We start from the raw sequence: 14,279 nt of genomic DNA on the forward strand, positions 1-14,279 counted from the left end.
TTTCTGTATTTTTTAAAATACACCAAAATTTAAGGATTTTTTTTTATTATGTAAGCAATTATGTTTGGATCATTCAAGCCTTATTCAAAATTAGCTTCTGAATATCATGTGTGGCTTTGTGTAGGACATTCTTACACTATGAAGGACGTCACTGCTTCATCTTGGGAGATTTTAGCTTTCCCAGCCTGTCTGTCAGGGTCCTTCCCAGTGCTCTGTCCTTCACATGTGATTTCTGTAGTTAATAAAATGGGCAGATCCAGAGACTGCCAATGAGAAAGGACTCTGCAACTACATTTTTAGAGCATAAGATGCCTTCTTGGTCAAAGATACTGCACCAGTGTGTGCCACTTGAGGCAGATTATCACCCAGGAGCAATGGGTTCTCATGAATTCAAATGTTAAATGTTTAAAGCTTTACACTTGATCCCCAAAAGCTCAAAATGTTTTTGGAGACCATACTATTCTTTGAAAGCTAAACCATTTTTTTTTTCCAATTCATGCATATAGTCAGTACAGAATGTTTGTTAAGTAAATAATTTTAAAATATCTATTGAAAGACAAATTCCAAATCAATGCAGAATACTTTTTTTTGTAAAGATGACACCAAAAAAGCCCCAACTGATAAACATAGTACAAATTGGAGTCTAGACTGGAAACCACAAAGGGAGTTTCAGATTTACCAGCTAAAAATTGCTTGATGAAAACAGATAGCTGATGTCACCAAAGAGCCTGTCAAGGTTTCAGAGGAAGGAGCAAAGCTAGCATAAATTCAGACTAGAGCTGAGATCATCTCATTAATATGGTGGGCAACAAAAAGTGATGGAATTTTCCAGACTTGAGTCCTAAAATGTTCCCACAAAAATGTACATGAAAAAAAATGAGTGCAGTTACACACTCTGACCCAAAAATGATCTTTTTCCATGTGTGCTTGAGTATATGTGCATCTGTGCACCCTTTTGTGGTCTCATAAGGCCTGAAATTTTCCTGTTTGTCTCAGCACATCCAAAAGACTGGTAAAACTACACTTATTTGTTAGCATCCCTGGGAAATGCTGCATTAAAAATAAAAGGACTAGTAAGACCATGACCTTAAAAGAAGATGCTTGTTCAGTGGCTTCATTTGTACAGATGAATGTGCTCTGTGTGCAGAACCCTCAGACTAGGCCACAGAAAACTGCACTCAATATTAAAAATACATAGATGCCAAAGAAATTAATTTGAGGTAACTTGTTGTAGAAGACTGGTAGAAGAAGGAAATGGTCATGGTGACTGGTCCCAAGGCCTTCTCTTCCTCCTAACATTCCTCCTGCAAAAATGTATTTCTGATTTATCATGCACGAGATGTAATCTATCATTCTGGAGCACTGGCCTTGATTTTAATTTTTCCCTAACATTAGGCACCCTTTGTTAACTTCTCTTAATTTTATGGTGCTCTGTCACTGTGCAGCAATCTCTCCAGCTGAGGGTCTGTAATTGAGCAGTGAATCTTCCAGCCATAAGGAGACATTTCTTCATCTATCATTTTGACAATGCTCAGCCAGTTCTGAGCTTGTCGTAATAAGGAGGATATTTTGCCCTGAATAGAGAATAAAATCATGTTTGGGACTGTATCCAGTCATCCAAAGGCCCTGCAACATTCCTTATAGGGCTGTTTAGCTGATTCACCTACCCAGTTTTTCTCTCTGATTAACTGCATGTTGTCTCTCATGAAAGTCTTTGAAAACATCTCTTTTTTTCACTCCCCTAAGTTTAGTGAAGGTATTCAAGTAACTTCTGGCCTCCAGTCTTTATGTGGACAGTTTTACTGAGGAGTAAACTACTGACAGAGCTGTTCTTTAGCCAGTTTATATCAGCATAAAATTGAGCTTGTAACTGTAAACATTGTGTGGCTGCTTTGGCTTTCTATGGGAATTTCCAGCTAGAGATCTTCAACACTTCAAGCATTTCTTTCTTACGTAATGCTCCCCAAAGAGGTTATTATCTCCATTTTGTAGCTGAGTAGAATCAAGTGCTGAATGGCCAAGCCCTAAAGCTGACTAAAAAACGTGGTTTTGGGGATGCATACTTAGTACTAGTGATTTCCATGCAGCATTTGTTAATTTGAAGGAAACTTAAAGAATGTACTGTGACCCAAGACAGTTGGCCCAGGTTCTTTCTTCACTGCCCATCATCACCAGCAGCAAACTAAATGAAACCTCCCAGGAATTACACCCCTGTTGTCTCAAGCAGATGGTTTAAAATATCTCGGTTCAAGTCACAGCAAGGTGAGTGAGTTTGCATAAGAGCTATTTAGGGCCTCACCTGCAGAGGGGACAGACAAACTGCACGTGGGAGTTTTGACCAGTCTGCAGGAATCTGCCAGTGGGCAGAGCCAGAGGATCCCAGCTTGGCTGTGACCCAGAGTCTGTGTGTGTGTGTGTGACCAGCCCCATGGAAAACAATACTTTATTTAAAAGAACCAGATGTATATGTAAATTTAAAAACCCAACCAAACCACCCACGAATACAGAACCACAAACATCCTATTTATTTATTTTCTCAGTGATAATTTTTCTTTGGGTTTCCTGGCTAAAATCGCAAATGCGAGCTGTCACAGTCAGAGCAGAATCCAGGAGGGCTGGGACTTTCACCACTAGATATTATTCCTGCTCTCTCACAGCTTTGAATGGAAAATTATTTAAATCACACCTAGCTCAGATTCACAGCCTAAAGTGCCATGTGCATCACCACAGCGCCCAGCCTGGGGACGCAGCTCCCCTGGCACAGGGCACCTCTGCCCTTGGAGCAGCAGTGCCTCCTGCCACCCTCCCCAGCCTCTGAGGAGTGGCTCCTCCCTGGGCTCTGCCGGGTCCAGTGGCCATATATGACAATGGACTTCATGGCAGTAATGCAGGAGAAATGATACAGGGCTTGTCTTGGTTGGGAAAGTCAGAAAAGTATTCCTAAGGGGATGCACAGGCACTAAGGACAGGCTTACTGACTGCTAGTCTGCCAGAATCTCATCCTCACTTTGCTCAGACAAATGGCAGTAAGGCAGAAAGATTAATCTTCCCAGGCTAGGGGATACCTAAGAATAATGCTTTCCAGTACAGAAGGTAAAAGGGGTTTCTTTATGAGACTTAAAGTGTAGACTGTGATGGGAATGATTTCTGCCTTTCCTGCCTAAGATTTTCCTCTAGGTAAACTCCTTGGGGCATTTCTTCTCTGCAAAACACTAAGAGGAGTTTTGGTGCTCTCCTAAAGAGGAGGGTATTGACACTAACATATGTAATATGAAACAGTCCACAAGGAAGAGAAAATGAGGATTTAGTCATGCCAAAATGACAGAGAGTCCCAGAAAGTCAGTACTCTTCCAGCAGTGAAAAAGGAGTGTTTCAGGAATGGGAAATACTGACTTACATCTGGAGCCAAACACTTTTCCCTCTGCTGTGTTGTACTTAAGCAGATTTCAGCTTTGCCATATTCCTATTTCCAGAGTTAAGTGGCAGAGCCAAGGGATACAGCCCATCCCATCTCTAGCATTTCCAGTATTTGCAAAACATGTGGGCAGAGAGGGACAAGTGGGTGAATGGCTAGCTGGATTTCTGGCCTGGTTACATAAAGTTAAGCAAATGTGCAGTCAGTATGTGAGCTTCCTGTCTTGAACTCAATCATATTAAAAGTGTGAGTTTCTCATGGGAGTTCCATGAGAACACAAGATGATACAAAATGCTGTAATCACATCCCTGTGGTAGGGAGGCTGTAGCTTGAGTTAATCCATGGTATCCACCAGGAGAGAGGTCTGCAAGCTCCTTGAGCACAGGACAACTTTGAGTCTTATTCCTTGACAGGTCCCAAAGAGATCAGCCATAAGGAACTATCTACAAATACACTTTTACTCAGAATTTGTTTGGTTTCTGTGTGGCAGGGACTGGCTGGCAAGCAGCTGGCTTTCTGGTTTTACTACAGAGCCAGTGCTTTTTATCTGGAGCTTAGAACTTTAAAGTAGCCAGAATAATCTAATTTACATTTCTGATTTTGCATGTAGAAAGACTAAATGAGGGGCAAGTATTTTGCCTCCAGTCCTGGTGTGTCTTTAAAATACGATACAAGAATTACAGAAATTTGTATGTGAATGCGGGTATGAAGTTTTTTATAGTAAATATTAGTGTTTCTGTAGTAAGATAGTTTTAAAGAAAGAAATATTCCGGACACAACATGTGGCAGAAATTCCACTGACTTCACCCATGGCTCAGGGCAGGGAATCTTTCCAGCTTCCTACCTACAAATATTTCCCCTCTGTGCCTTATGTCACTGCACTCAGTGCTGTACTGTGATTTATATCCTGATCCACCTGGGGATTCAAGGTCTAAAGTTCAAGTCTGATTAGGAGCAGCTAAGGAAGCTAGGGCTGTTTAACCTGGAGAAAAGGAGGTTCAGGGAGGACCTTTGTGTTCTCTGCAGCTCCCTGAAAGGAGGCTGTAGCCGGGTGCAGATCGGTCTCTTCTCCCAGGTAACATGACAGGAGAAGAGAAAACTATCTCAAGTCTCACCAGAGGAGGCTTAGATTGGATATTAGGAATAATTTCTTTACTGAACGGAGCAGGCTGCCAAGGAAAGTGGTGGAGTCAGTCCCTGGAGATATTTAAAATGCTGTGTATATGTGGCACTTAGGGACATGGTTTAATGGTGCATTTGGCACTGCTGGGTTAACAGTTGGACTCTATCTTAGGGGTCTTTTCCAACTAAATGATTCTACAATTCTATAAATAAGGAATAATATTGCAGTTCAGGTTGCAGAAGCTTTTTCCAGGTCTGCATTTGAAGGTGGTGGTTCTGAAGTCTGCTAATTGTAACATTGTAATGGTAATTGTGGTACTTAAGATTCTTGCTATGGAATAACAAAAGATTATTTTAAATGCGTTTAGTTTTGGGGCTATCCAAAGAAATACAGGGTCTCCAGTTTTCTGATCACATTTGCTCATATATTTTAAATATTTGAATAGATAGTCTATGAGTTTATGATCTCAGTTTGATTTTCCTGACAGATCACACTGTGTGTGTGTACTTGTAATGTACAAAGGCATTTATGGCGAGAAAAAGAGAATTATTTCCTTTCCCTAATGTGTGAGAAAACTTGAGCTATTAATGGACTATTTGCCATTACAAGGTATTCTCAGTGCAGCCTTCCACTTTTCCACTATGCCATTTTATTAAAAATAACACTTTTGGGGATTTCTTTTTTTCCCTTTCTGGTTTTGAAGCAATTGAGATACATTTATTCATATTTTTACACATTTCATTGAAATGGATAAAAGTTTGTTGAACTCCATTCCTCACTCTCAGTCACAATTACTTTTTAATGAAAATAATGATCTTTTGTTTTCATATAGTTCCAGAATATGGAACATAGAAAAAACTGACAAGAACTTTTGAGTCTTGTGAGTGAAATTATGCAAGCTGGCAATACTGGTGGAATGTTTTATCCTTAGAATTTTGAGCTGAAGCTGTATGCATGTGAAAACCAGATTTTTAATGACAGCTGTCTGCAAATGTAATTACAGAGAGTGCATCCAGGCAACCATTACATATTAAAGACATTTCATCCTGGTGAGGTGGAGGAGAATGAGCTTTATGCTGTGCATTGAACACAATTATATTGCACATAGAAGGTGATGAGCAAGTCTTTGCCCTTGAACCTTTTGAACCCAAATGAAGTGTTGGATCCTTGAATATGCATTTACTTTAGATCCTGCCACCAACTCCCTTTTGACAATGTGTCATTTTTTAAATCAAAATTTAATTACAACCCAATTAAGCACTTCAGATTCTCCTTAAATATGTGGGGTATGATAAGAACCGGATTTACTTGAGTGCATGACTTAGCACATACTATTGAATTAGTGCTGCCAAATCATTTCCCTCTGTTCTGTCTGTAACTCCCATTACAATCTGCCTTTGCCAAAATTAACTAACTGTGTGGTGTGAGCAGATGCTGAAAACATAAGCCATTGAATCAAGGTCAGGCAGGAGACAGAAATGAATGTTCCCAGAAACTGTACAGTCACATTTCTCTAGGAAGAAAACAGCAGTGTATTTACACCATACTGAGGACCAGAGATTGAAAAAAACAAAACCAGACATAAAAAAATCTTATGATTTTGGGGAGTTCAAGGCTTTTCTTAACTCTGAGGTCCAAATGCTCTGCCACAGATACATCTACATTTTGTATTACAACGGACACCAAGTGCCCTGAAATGCTGGTCTTGTTTCTGGAACAAAAAATAGGGTAGGTCAGACAGTCAGGTAGGGAAGGATGCTGAAGTGTTTTGAGATTCTAGTTCAGAAACAAAATTGTAGGTACATCTCCCAGCTTTGGTTAGATTTTTTTGTGTGTCATTGAATGAGTGATTTCATCATTCTTTGGTTCCTGAGTTCTCCCTCTGTAAAATGGGGCTGGTGTTATTCCTTTCTTTATGGTGTATAATGCCTGTAATTTATGATGTGCTTCTGAGTAGCATAAGGGTTTTTGTAAGCCCATAAACATGATTTGTTTTAACTTCACCCTTAAAGGGAGCTTAAGTGCTGGGAAAGGACTGTTTGATGCCATCCTTTGCTTTTTAGTAGTTTCCACATCAAAATTGTTCTGTTTGAAACTCAGCATGAGTTTGGATCGAGAGCCTGTTCTCATCAGCACAAGCAGTTTCAGGATGATAATGGGCTGGTGGTAACCTCACAAGAGCTAAAACCCTTAGCTATGGCCATGGGGAATCATCAAACATCTTTACTCATTGTGTATTTTTACATTTATGTCATTTCCGTTACAGGTTTTAAGTTCTTCAAATTCCATCAAAATACCAGCAAATTCCAAGTTCAAGATTTTTCTTTAACTTTTTGGAACAGAAAGTGCCATTTCCATTTGCTACGAACATATTTACAATTACTTTGACCTTTAACTCTTAAGTTAAGGTGCATTTATAATACAAAAATGCCCCAAAATACCACTGTGCAGTATTGACTCTAATCTGATCAGCACTTCATTAGTTCTCTGGTAGCAAAAAAAAAAGAGCATCTGTGTAGTGTATTATACAAAATTCATATCTGTTGGCTTGAGGTACCTTGGATCCCATTTTCTCATCATTGTAATGAAATTAGTTTGGTGGTGTCAGCTGAGTTCATATTGCAAAATTAGCTCATGGAAATCAGCAGTGCTGTTGGTTTCTTCACTTAGGAGAGCCTTGGAGCTTAGTCTGTTTAGAAACTGAAACCTTCCACCTCTAGACTTTATGTCTCCTTCAGGTCATAGATGAAATGACTTAGGGAGTGAGCATGGAGAAGTTGTAGTGTCATTTTGCCTGACACCTGCCAACCTAGTAAATATCTGTGTGATTCTCCTTCCCATCTCCTCTCACATCTGTATATTATTTCTAATCTCTCTGATTTGTATTTTATGAATAACTAATAAGTTTTGCCTTGTCTCCTAAGGTTATAAAAGATGTGTGCAGCAACTGCACGGGAGCTGTAGACTCTGATGGGCCATTGTCTAGTTCTCCAGTACACAAAGTGGAGCTGGAAAAGGTAAAGTTATCAAAATGGTGAATGCAAAATTCCTTATGATTACTCAAAGAGACACTGGTAGGCACTGGATGTAAATCCTTGCTGCCTTGTGTTGCTGTCTCAGGCGCACAGTCCCTGTGTTGTGTTGGTTTGTTTGGATATGTGCACACATCCTGCAGAGTTGAGGTTTCTGCCGTGTCAGTTTGTTTGGCCATGAACAAGCAGCAGGCTGGCTTGGGTCCAGCTTCTCTTCAGCCATAGCAGGGTGCAGATTAATGGGTCTGGTACATGTGCTGAGATGCAGGGATGGTCTCCAGCAAATGCAAACAGCAAGTAGTGGTGTCACTCTTCAGGAAAAATAGATGAAGATTATACCAGGGTTTTAAGGGAAAGTCTCTTATTTTGGGGAATTGAGTCCTTGAAGAGCTCCCTGGGCATGCTGAGGTCACTGTTTTGGTAGACTCTTCCAAGCATTTGTGTCTCAGTAGAGAAACTTGGCTACTCCACCGCCTTGACTCAGCAGGATGTGAGAGCACAAATTAGGGAAGTGAGCAGCTTTGCAGTGAATGATTGATGCATTACCAGCACCAGTTTAAGCCCCTGCTCTGTTAAGGCATCTATGTGAGCAAATCTCTCTGCAGCCCCTGCTTAAAAATCTCACTGACAGAGTCTTCGGCACCCAGTTCCTGATGGCAAGTGCTACCCCTGTGGTGGAAGTGCACCACTGCCTGTGGCATCGTTGCTTTGGTCCTGGGAACTGTTCCAGGACAGCCCAGACTTGCTGGTTTCACAGGCAGAAGCTGTTGAGTTTGCATGTTTGCACACACCTGCGTACTGACAAAGCAACTTAAAGTGTTGAAAACTTGGGGTTTTTTTCCAAAATGCATGCCATGAAAAGGTGTAATTTATCTTGTCATCCTTTCTTTTTTGTGATAATCTGCATCTACTTCATGGCTTCACCACTTCTGAGTAATGTGGTCATCAAAACTGTGCTGTCATAAGCTCTATCTACTTCAACCCAGACCTCATGCATAACCATTACAGAATAATCAGTGCTAAAAAATAATTTCAAAAGCCTTTCTTGCACATATTGAAAGTACTTGGAGGACCTTGTAGGAATACACTATTTTCTGATAAGTTGTAATTGCAAATGCATGTATGAAGCATTTTTAAAGATACAGCTTTTACCCTACTGATATATGATACATGTAATTCTTTATTGCAACATTTAGAATCTAGAAATACATTAAAATATATTGTGAATTAGGAATATTTCATTGTTTTTTTTAATACACTTTCAAATATATACTATTTTATTATTTCTGTGATTTTCTAAAGCCTCTAAAACTGATGTTTTTATATCTCCTAATTCTCTTCCAAGTGGATGAGAGCTTGAAAGTCTGTTTAATTTCATAGTAAGTCTGTTTTTGAAGGGACTCTGACATTTGACTTTATGAAGGTGCAAACATTGTCGGCTGATCTTTTTGCCCCTGCAGAAGTTGTCGTTTGAGAGGCCAAGCTCAGATGGGGAAGGTGCTGTGGAAAATGGCATCACTACCGTGTGCAATGGTAAAGAACAAGGTATGTCTGCTGTAAGTAATGTGTGCTTAGAAAAATGGAAATACCTCACTTTTATCTTGCCAGAAAATTAAAGTTTTTGAATGGTTTTATTAGGATTCAGTTTAACTTGAAAGCTGAGCTATGTCAAGAAGGATTCCTTCAATTTTGGCAGCAACATTTGATGTTATTGTGCAGGTAAAATCAATATAATTATTATAAGGAAACAGAATATACAAAGTTTGATTTGGCCTTTTCTGTGTTCAAAAGTACAGGTTTTCAGAGCCTGGGTGACCATTATAGGCAAGTAACAGTTTTTTTTAGTAACTGTATAGTGGCAATATAAATAGTGGTGTAAAGCTTCTAAGCAAAAAAGCTATCATTAAAAACTATAAGGAAAGAACCATGTATATTTATATATATATATATATATATATATATATGTATATATATTTTTTTCAATATGTGTGTGTGCACAGATACCTTCATATATAAACTATTATATTACATATGATTATTTATTTTTAAAATTATATAGTCATGCAATATCAGTGAGTTTTTGAGTACATATGTGTATGATTTTGCATATGCTACTTTGGAACCATGCATTTTCTGTAGTCCTTATAATCTAACAAAGGTAAATTCCACATCCAGAGGGAGTTCTGGCCAAGTTATTTCTAATACACTCAACCCTTATGCTCTCTTCCCTCTTCCCCTTCCCTCTTCCACAAAGCAGAATAAATTCTGTGGCTCCCTTAACTTTCTATTAGATAAAGCACTTTTCTGTTGCTGTTAAGTGAAGGGTAACGTGAGCTGCACTGAGCACAATGTCAATACTGGCCTTGGTGCCAGCGCTGTCTCACCTTTTGATCTTGTCTCTTATCTCCTCTCTGGGTCATTTTCCAGCATTTCCTGGCCATACAGCTTTCTGAACAGTGTGGGACAATGTCATGGTTTGTGGTTTTCGTGGTACATTTTTACTTTTTTTTTTTTTTTCCACATTCTAAAATCTTCTATTAAGCTTTCATAAAACTCTGAAACCTGTGGAGAGTAATCTGTGACCCAAAATCTGTGTTGACCACGATGTCCAAGAGAGTAATCTGTGACCCAAAATCTGTGTTAACCACGATGTCAAGAAATACCTGGTGGCTCAGGTACCCTGCAGAAGGTGTGATGATGCAGCTGGAAAAGCAGCCCAGCTGAGGTGCCTCAAGGAGGGTCATTTAAAATACCAGTGACTTTTGAAAATGGACTTTCAATACATAGTAGGAGAAATTATGGGCATTAATGACTGCAACAAGACTGAGGTGTCCTTGATGAAGTTATGCTATGCATTTTTGAAATGGATAGGAAGTGTTTAAGGGAGTACATGGCAAGGGAGGCTTCAGAGAATGATCATCTCCAGCTGGCACCAACCACCAGCCTCTGCTCTGCTCTAAACCAGCTGCTAGCTTTGCTGTGGGGAAGGAAAGGAGAAATAAAAGGCTTTTGTGAAAAAAAATCACTGGCAATTGGGCAATTAGTATATTCTCTAGACTCAAAAAGATTAAGTCATGAAAGCCTTATTTCTGCTGCCTCTCAGTTCTGCAGGGAAGAAAAACCAGCAATGTAAAGGGAAGACAGGACGGAAAAACAAACACTAGAATGGGCTTATTCATGCTTGTGGGAATGATTCCTTTTGGCTTCTGTCGCACAGAAATGAGATTTTCTGTCTCTAGCTTTTTTCATTGCTTTTCATCTGCCCCTCAATAGCCACAGTCAGCCTTTGCTGCTGCTGTGTGGGATGGAAGCCTGTCTGAGGGCAGGTGCTGTCCCCCCAGGCGGGGCTTCATGAGCTGGTTGGATGGGTGGCCTTCCTTCCTCCCACAAGGGAGCCTGTTGCATGTTTAGAAAGAACAGTGTAAGTTGTGAGCACCCTTCCCATGAAAAAGATAAGTACACCTGGGTGTGCTGGAGTTGGCTGGGGGCAGCTATTGGCACTTGCAGAGCTGCCTTTCCCCCTCAGCACTGGCAGATTTGTACAGTCTCGGCTACAGATACAATTTCTAAATAATGTTCCATGATTGCTAACAATTAAACTAAATGATAAATTATCCCATGGTGAGTCCCAAACTGCTTCTCTATTTGCCATGCATTCTTCTTCCCAGCTCATCAGTTCATACAGTCATTTCTCATGTGAACATTTTGTCCTTTTTTCCCTCAGTTTGTGCAAGTCCGTAATCACTAAGTGTTCCCTGTTGCAAAAGAAATTGGTATGTTGGGGATAAAGATAGAGCAGCTCAATTAGTAACTATTTTAAATGAATTGCTCATTAAAATCACATATCAGGGCAAATTGATGGAATTTTTGCTGCCCGGTCAGTTAGCAGAGACTTTTGCTCTGTTGCCAGAATCCAGTTTAGGCCACTGAATGCAGTTTTTGAAGTTTATTTTGTTTGTTCTGTTTTTGCAAATAAAAGGCTTGTTTTTTTCTGAATCTGTTTAGTCTTAGAAACTCTTCTTAAAAAAAAAAAAGAAAAAAGTGTTATTATTTTAATCAGGTAGGCACTTTTAAACACCATATCCATAGTCCTTGCCATATTGCATTCAGCAGCTGAACCTGCTTCAGTTCTCAGCGTGGTAATATTCCTAGTATCAAATGAAGTCAGTGGAAGCATAAACTGGATGTTAGCAAAATACCTCTTTTCAGCAGAGCTTTTTCTTTCCAATGGTCACAAAAATGCCGACTTATAGCTATTGAATATTCATACTGATTCCACTAATTTCTTAATAGATAATTCATAAGTGTTGTCTTTTTAAAATGTCCATTGTGGTAAGATCTCTTAACCTACTTGTACGTGGAAGAAGTAATTTTGCTCAGCAAGCATATTCTGTCTTTTTTGTGTACTTAATTATTGAATTATTTCGAGAAAAATGTTTAGGAACATTTAAGAAAAAAGTGAAGAAATGTCTGACTGGATTTTTATTGCTGTGTATATGAGCTAAATTTATATACAGGTACTTCAGTCATACTCCTAAATTAGATGATGACTGCTCTGGAAAGAGACTTGAAGCTTGATTAGATTGAATAAAGTTGCAAGATTGATTTTTGTTTGTATTATCCTTCAGAATGCCATGATTTTTATAACACAGAGATTATTAGGGAATACAGAATTTGTCTCATTGAAAACTGTAACTTTTGTACAATTTTTTGTCTTTGTTCTTCCTTATGTCTTGCATAGGTTTTGTCTGAAGGTTTTGTCTGGACTTCTGTTTTTATTCAGGTTCTCTCTATTGGTTGGTGTACACACACTACTAAATACACACTTCTGCTTTCTTAACAGTGAAGAGGAAAAAAAGTTCGAAAACGGAAGCCAAGGGCACTGTGACCAAAGTAACAGGGAAAAAAATAACAAAGATCATTGGTTTGGGAAAGAAAAAGCCATCAACAGACGAACAGACCTCATCAGCTGAAGAAGATGTTCCAACATGTGGTAAGTGTTTTTTCTCCTTGAGTCTTAAATGCACGTTGCTATTAAAATTTTATAGCATTCTAGCCTAGGAATTTCTCTAAAATTGCTTTTACTGCAATAATTCTTCCCCCAACATTGGAAGGATGCACCCAGACTGCAAGAGGAGTAATCAAGAGTTTGTCATTTGCAAAGAGACTAAAATAATCTGACATTTCAAATAAAATGGTAACACAGGCTCAGGTATCACTGCTCTTTGCAGAAGTGAGGAAGAGGAGGAAGAGAAATGTGAACAAGAAGCATAAAGAAACAAGGGCTATTCTCAAACAGTTGGTTATAAAATGAATATAGGCTGAACTATTAAATAAATTGAGGCTACAAAGTAGAAGAAGGTTCTTGGAAAGTGATCAGGTCTTTTATAGTAGATTGTGGTTAATGTTTTATGGAATAGCAGACTGCAGTCAACTAGACTCAACCAAAATGATTTGAGTTTACTTATGGATTCCTAAAGTGGTACATATTGGACAAAATGAAGTAACAAATTTCTAGTAAGCTCTTTTAACTCTTAATTTTGACCATTCCATATGACAGTTGTAGTGCACAAGGAAGTGTATAAAAAGACATTCAGAAAATGCTTTGTGTTTTGTATCATAGCTGTTAAGATTTGCTCACAATTTAAGATGTTGTGGAATGCACTTAGCTGATGTCCTCACAGCTCTGATATTTTAAAACAATGCAATGTACTTACATTATCCAGTTTATCTTTTGGTGCTCCAGTATTAGGTAACACTTGCACATGAATAAGATTGAACTCACCCTTCACCCAGTCCCTTCAAAAGACAAGTTTCCTGTGAAAGCTTTGAAGCAATTGCACCAGATTCTGAGTTTGGATTTTACCCTTTAATTGGCTAGAAAAAGCTTAAGGAAACCCAGAAGTCTGTGATTAGGGAGCAGTTTGCAGAACTCACTGGAGCATGAAGTGTGATAGATTCCTGTCCAAGGAGATGGAAGTAGGTCCATGGACCACCAGAGAGAACTTCATCGATTACAGGTGGCTTTCAAGCCACACTTTGGGCATCATTCACATAAGCAAACTTTGATTAAGTAAGTGTATGTATATGTGTCTGTACATCAGCTAAGTACAGATGTGATTTATTGACCAAAAGAACAGCTGGGAAAAGCTGTGTCCAGCCAGATGCATTGTCCAAAGCATCTGGCCTCCATAAGGGCTCAAACTTCCTGACTCTCATACTCTGTTGATTATTCTGTATTATGTGAGAAGTTAACCACAGCTGTACAATCTAATTCCTTATATTTCTATCATTAGTTTGGATATGGACATAAATACAGATTCAGCCATTAATATTTGCCTGCATTTGGCTCTACTCAACACCACTTGCAGATTTTAAAGGAAAATATATAAATGTCTAGGCTTTGGTCATTGCAGGAAGTCTTTGCTAGAAGGAGTTTCTCACCACCAGCAGTTTGGCTCAGTTCGGTGCCCTCTGGGAGGCTGCTCCAAAGTTGAAGGTTTTTACACTTTGGAAGGCACTACCTCCCATGAAGAAAGGGAAAATCCCAGCAGGGCTGCATATGTCACCCAGCTAGTATAGAAACTAAAACCCACCTGCCCTTGCAGTCATGGCAAAGCTCTTGCCTACAGCATCACTGCTCCTGGCCTGCCTGCACTAAGCTGAAGTGCTAATGCCCCAAAGGGGAACACACTCGAGGCATTTTGGT

The 14,279-nt window shown here is 39.3% G+C and overlaps 1 protein-coding gene across 4 annotated transcripts in view; it reads left to right on the forward strand.

The window, feature by feature from the left end:
• AFAP1 (actin filament associated protein 1) overlaps positions 1–14,279 on the forward strand; it is a 112,209-nt gene that overhangs the window by 79,345 nt on the left and 18,585 nt on the right. For all 4 annotated transcript variants that reach the window (XM_068188620.1, XM_068188619.1, XM_068188621.1 and 1 more), the window contains 3 exons: positions 7,463–7,555; positions 9,031–9,115; positions 12,414–12,563. In XM_068188620.1, coding sequence (XP_068044721.1) covers positions 7,463–7,555; positions 9,031–9,115; positions 12,414–12,563 — 328 coding nt within the window. The remainder of the gene's footprint in view (positions 1–7,462; positions 7,556–9,030; positions 9,116–12,413; positions 12,564–14,279) is intronic.

This window comes from Anomalospiza imberbis, chromosome 4 (assembly GCF_031753505.1).
Source record: "Anomalospiza imberbis isolate Cuckoo-Finch-1a 21T00152 chromosome 4, ASM3175350v1, whole genome shotgun sequence".
NCBI lineage: Eukaryota > Metazoa > Chordata > Aves > Passeriformes > Viduidae > Anomalospiza > Anomalospiza imberbis.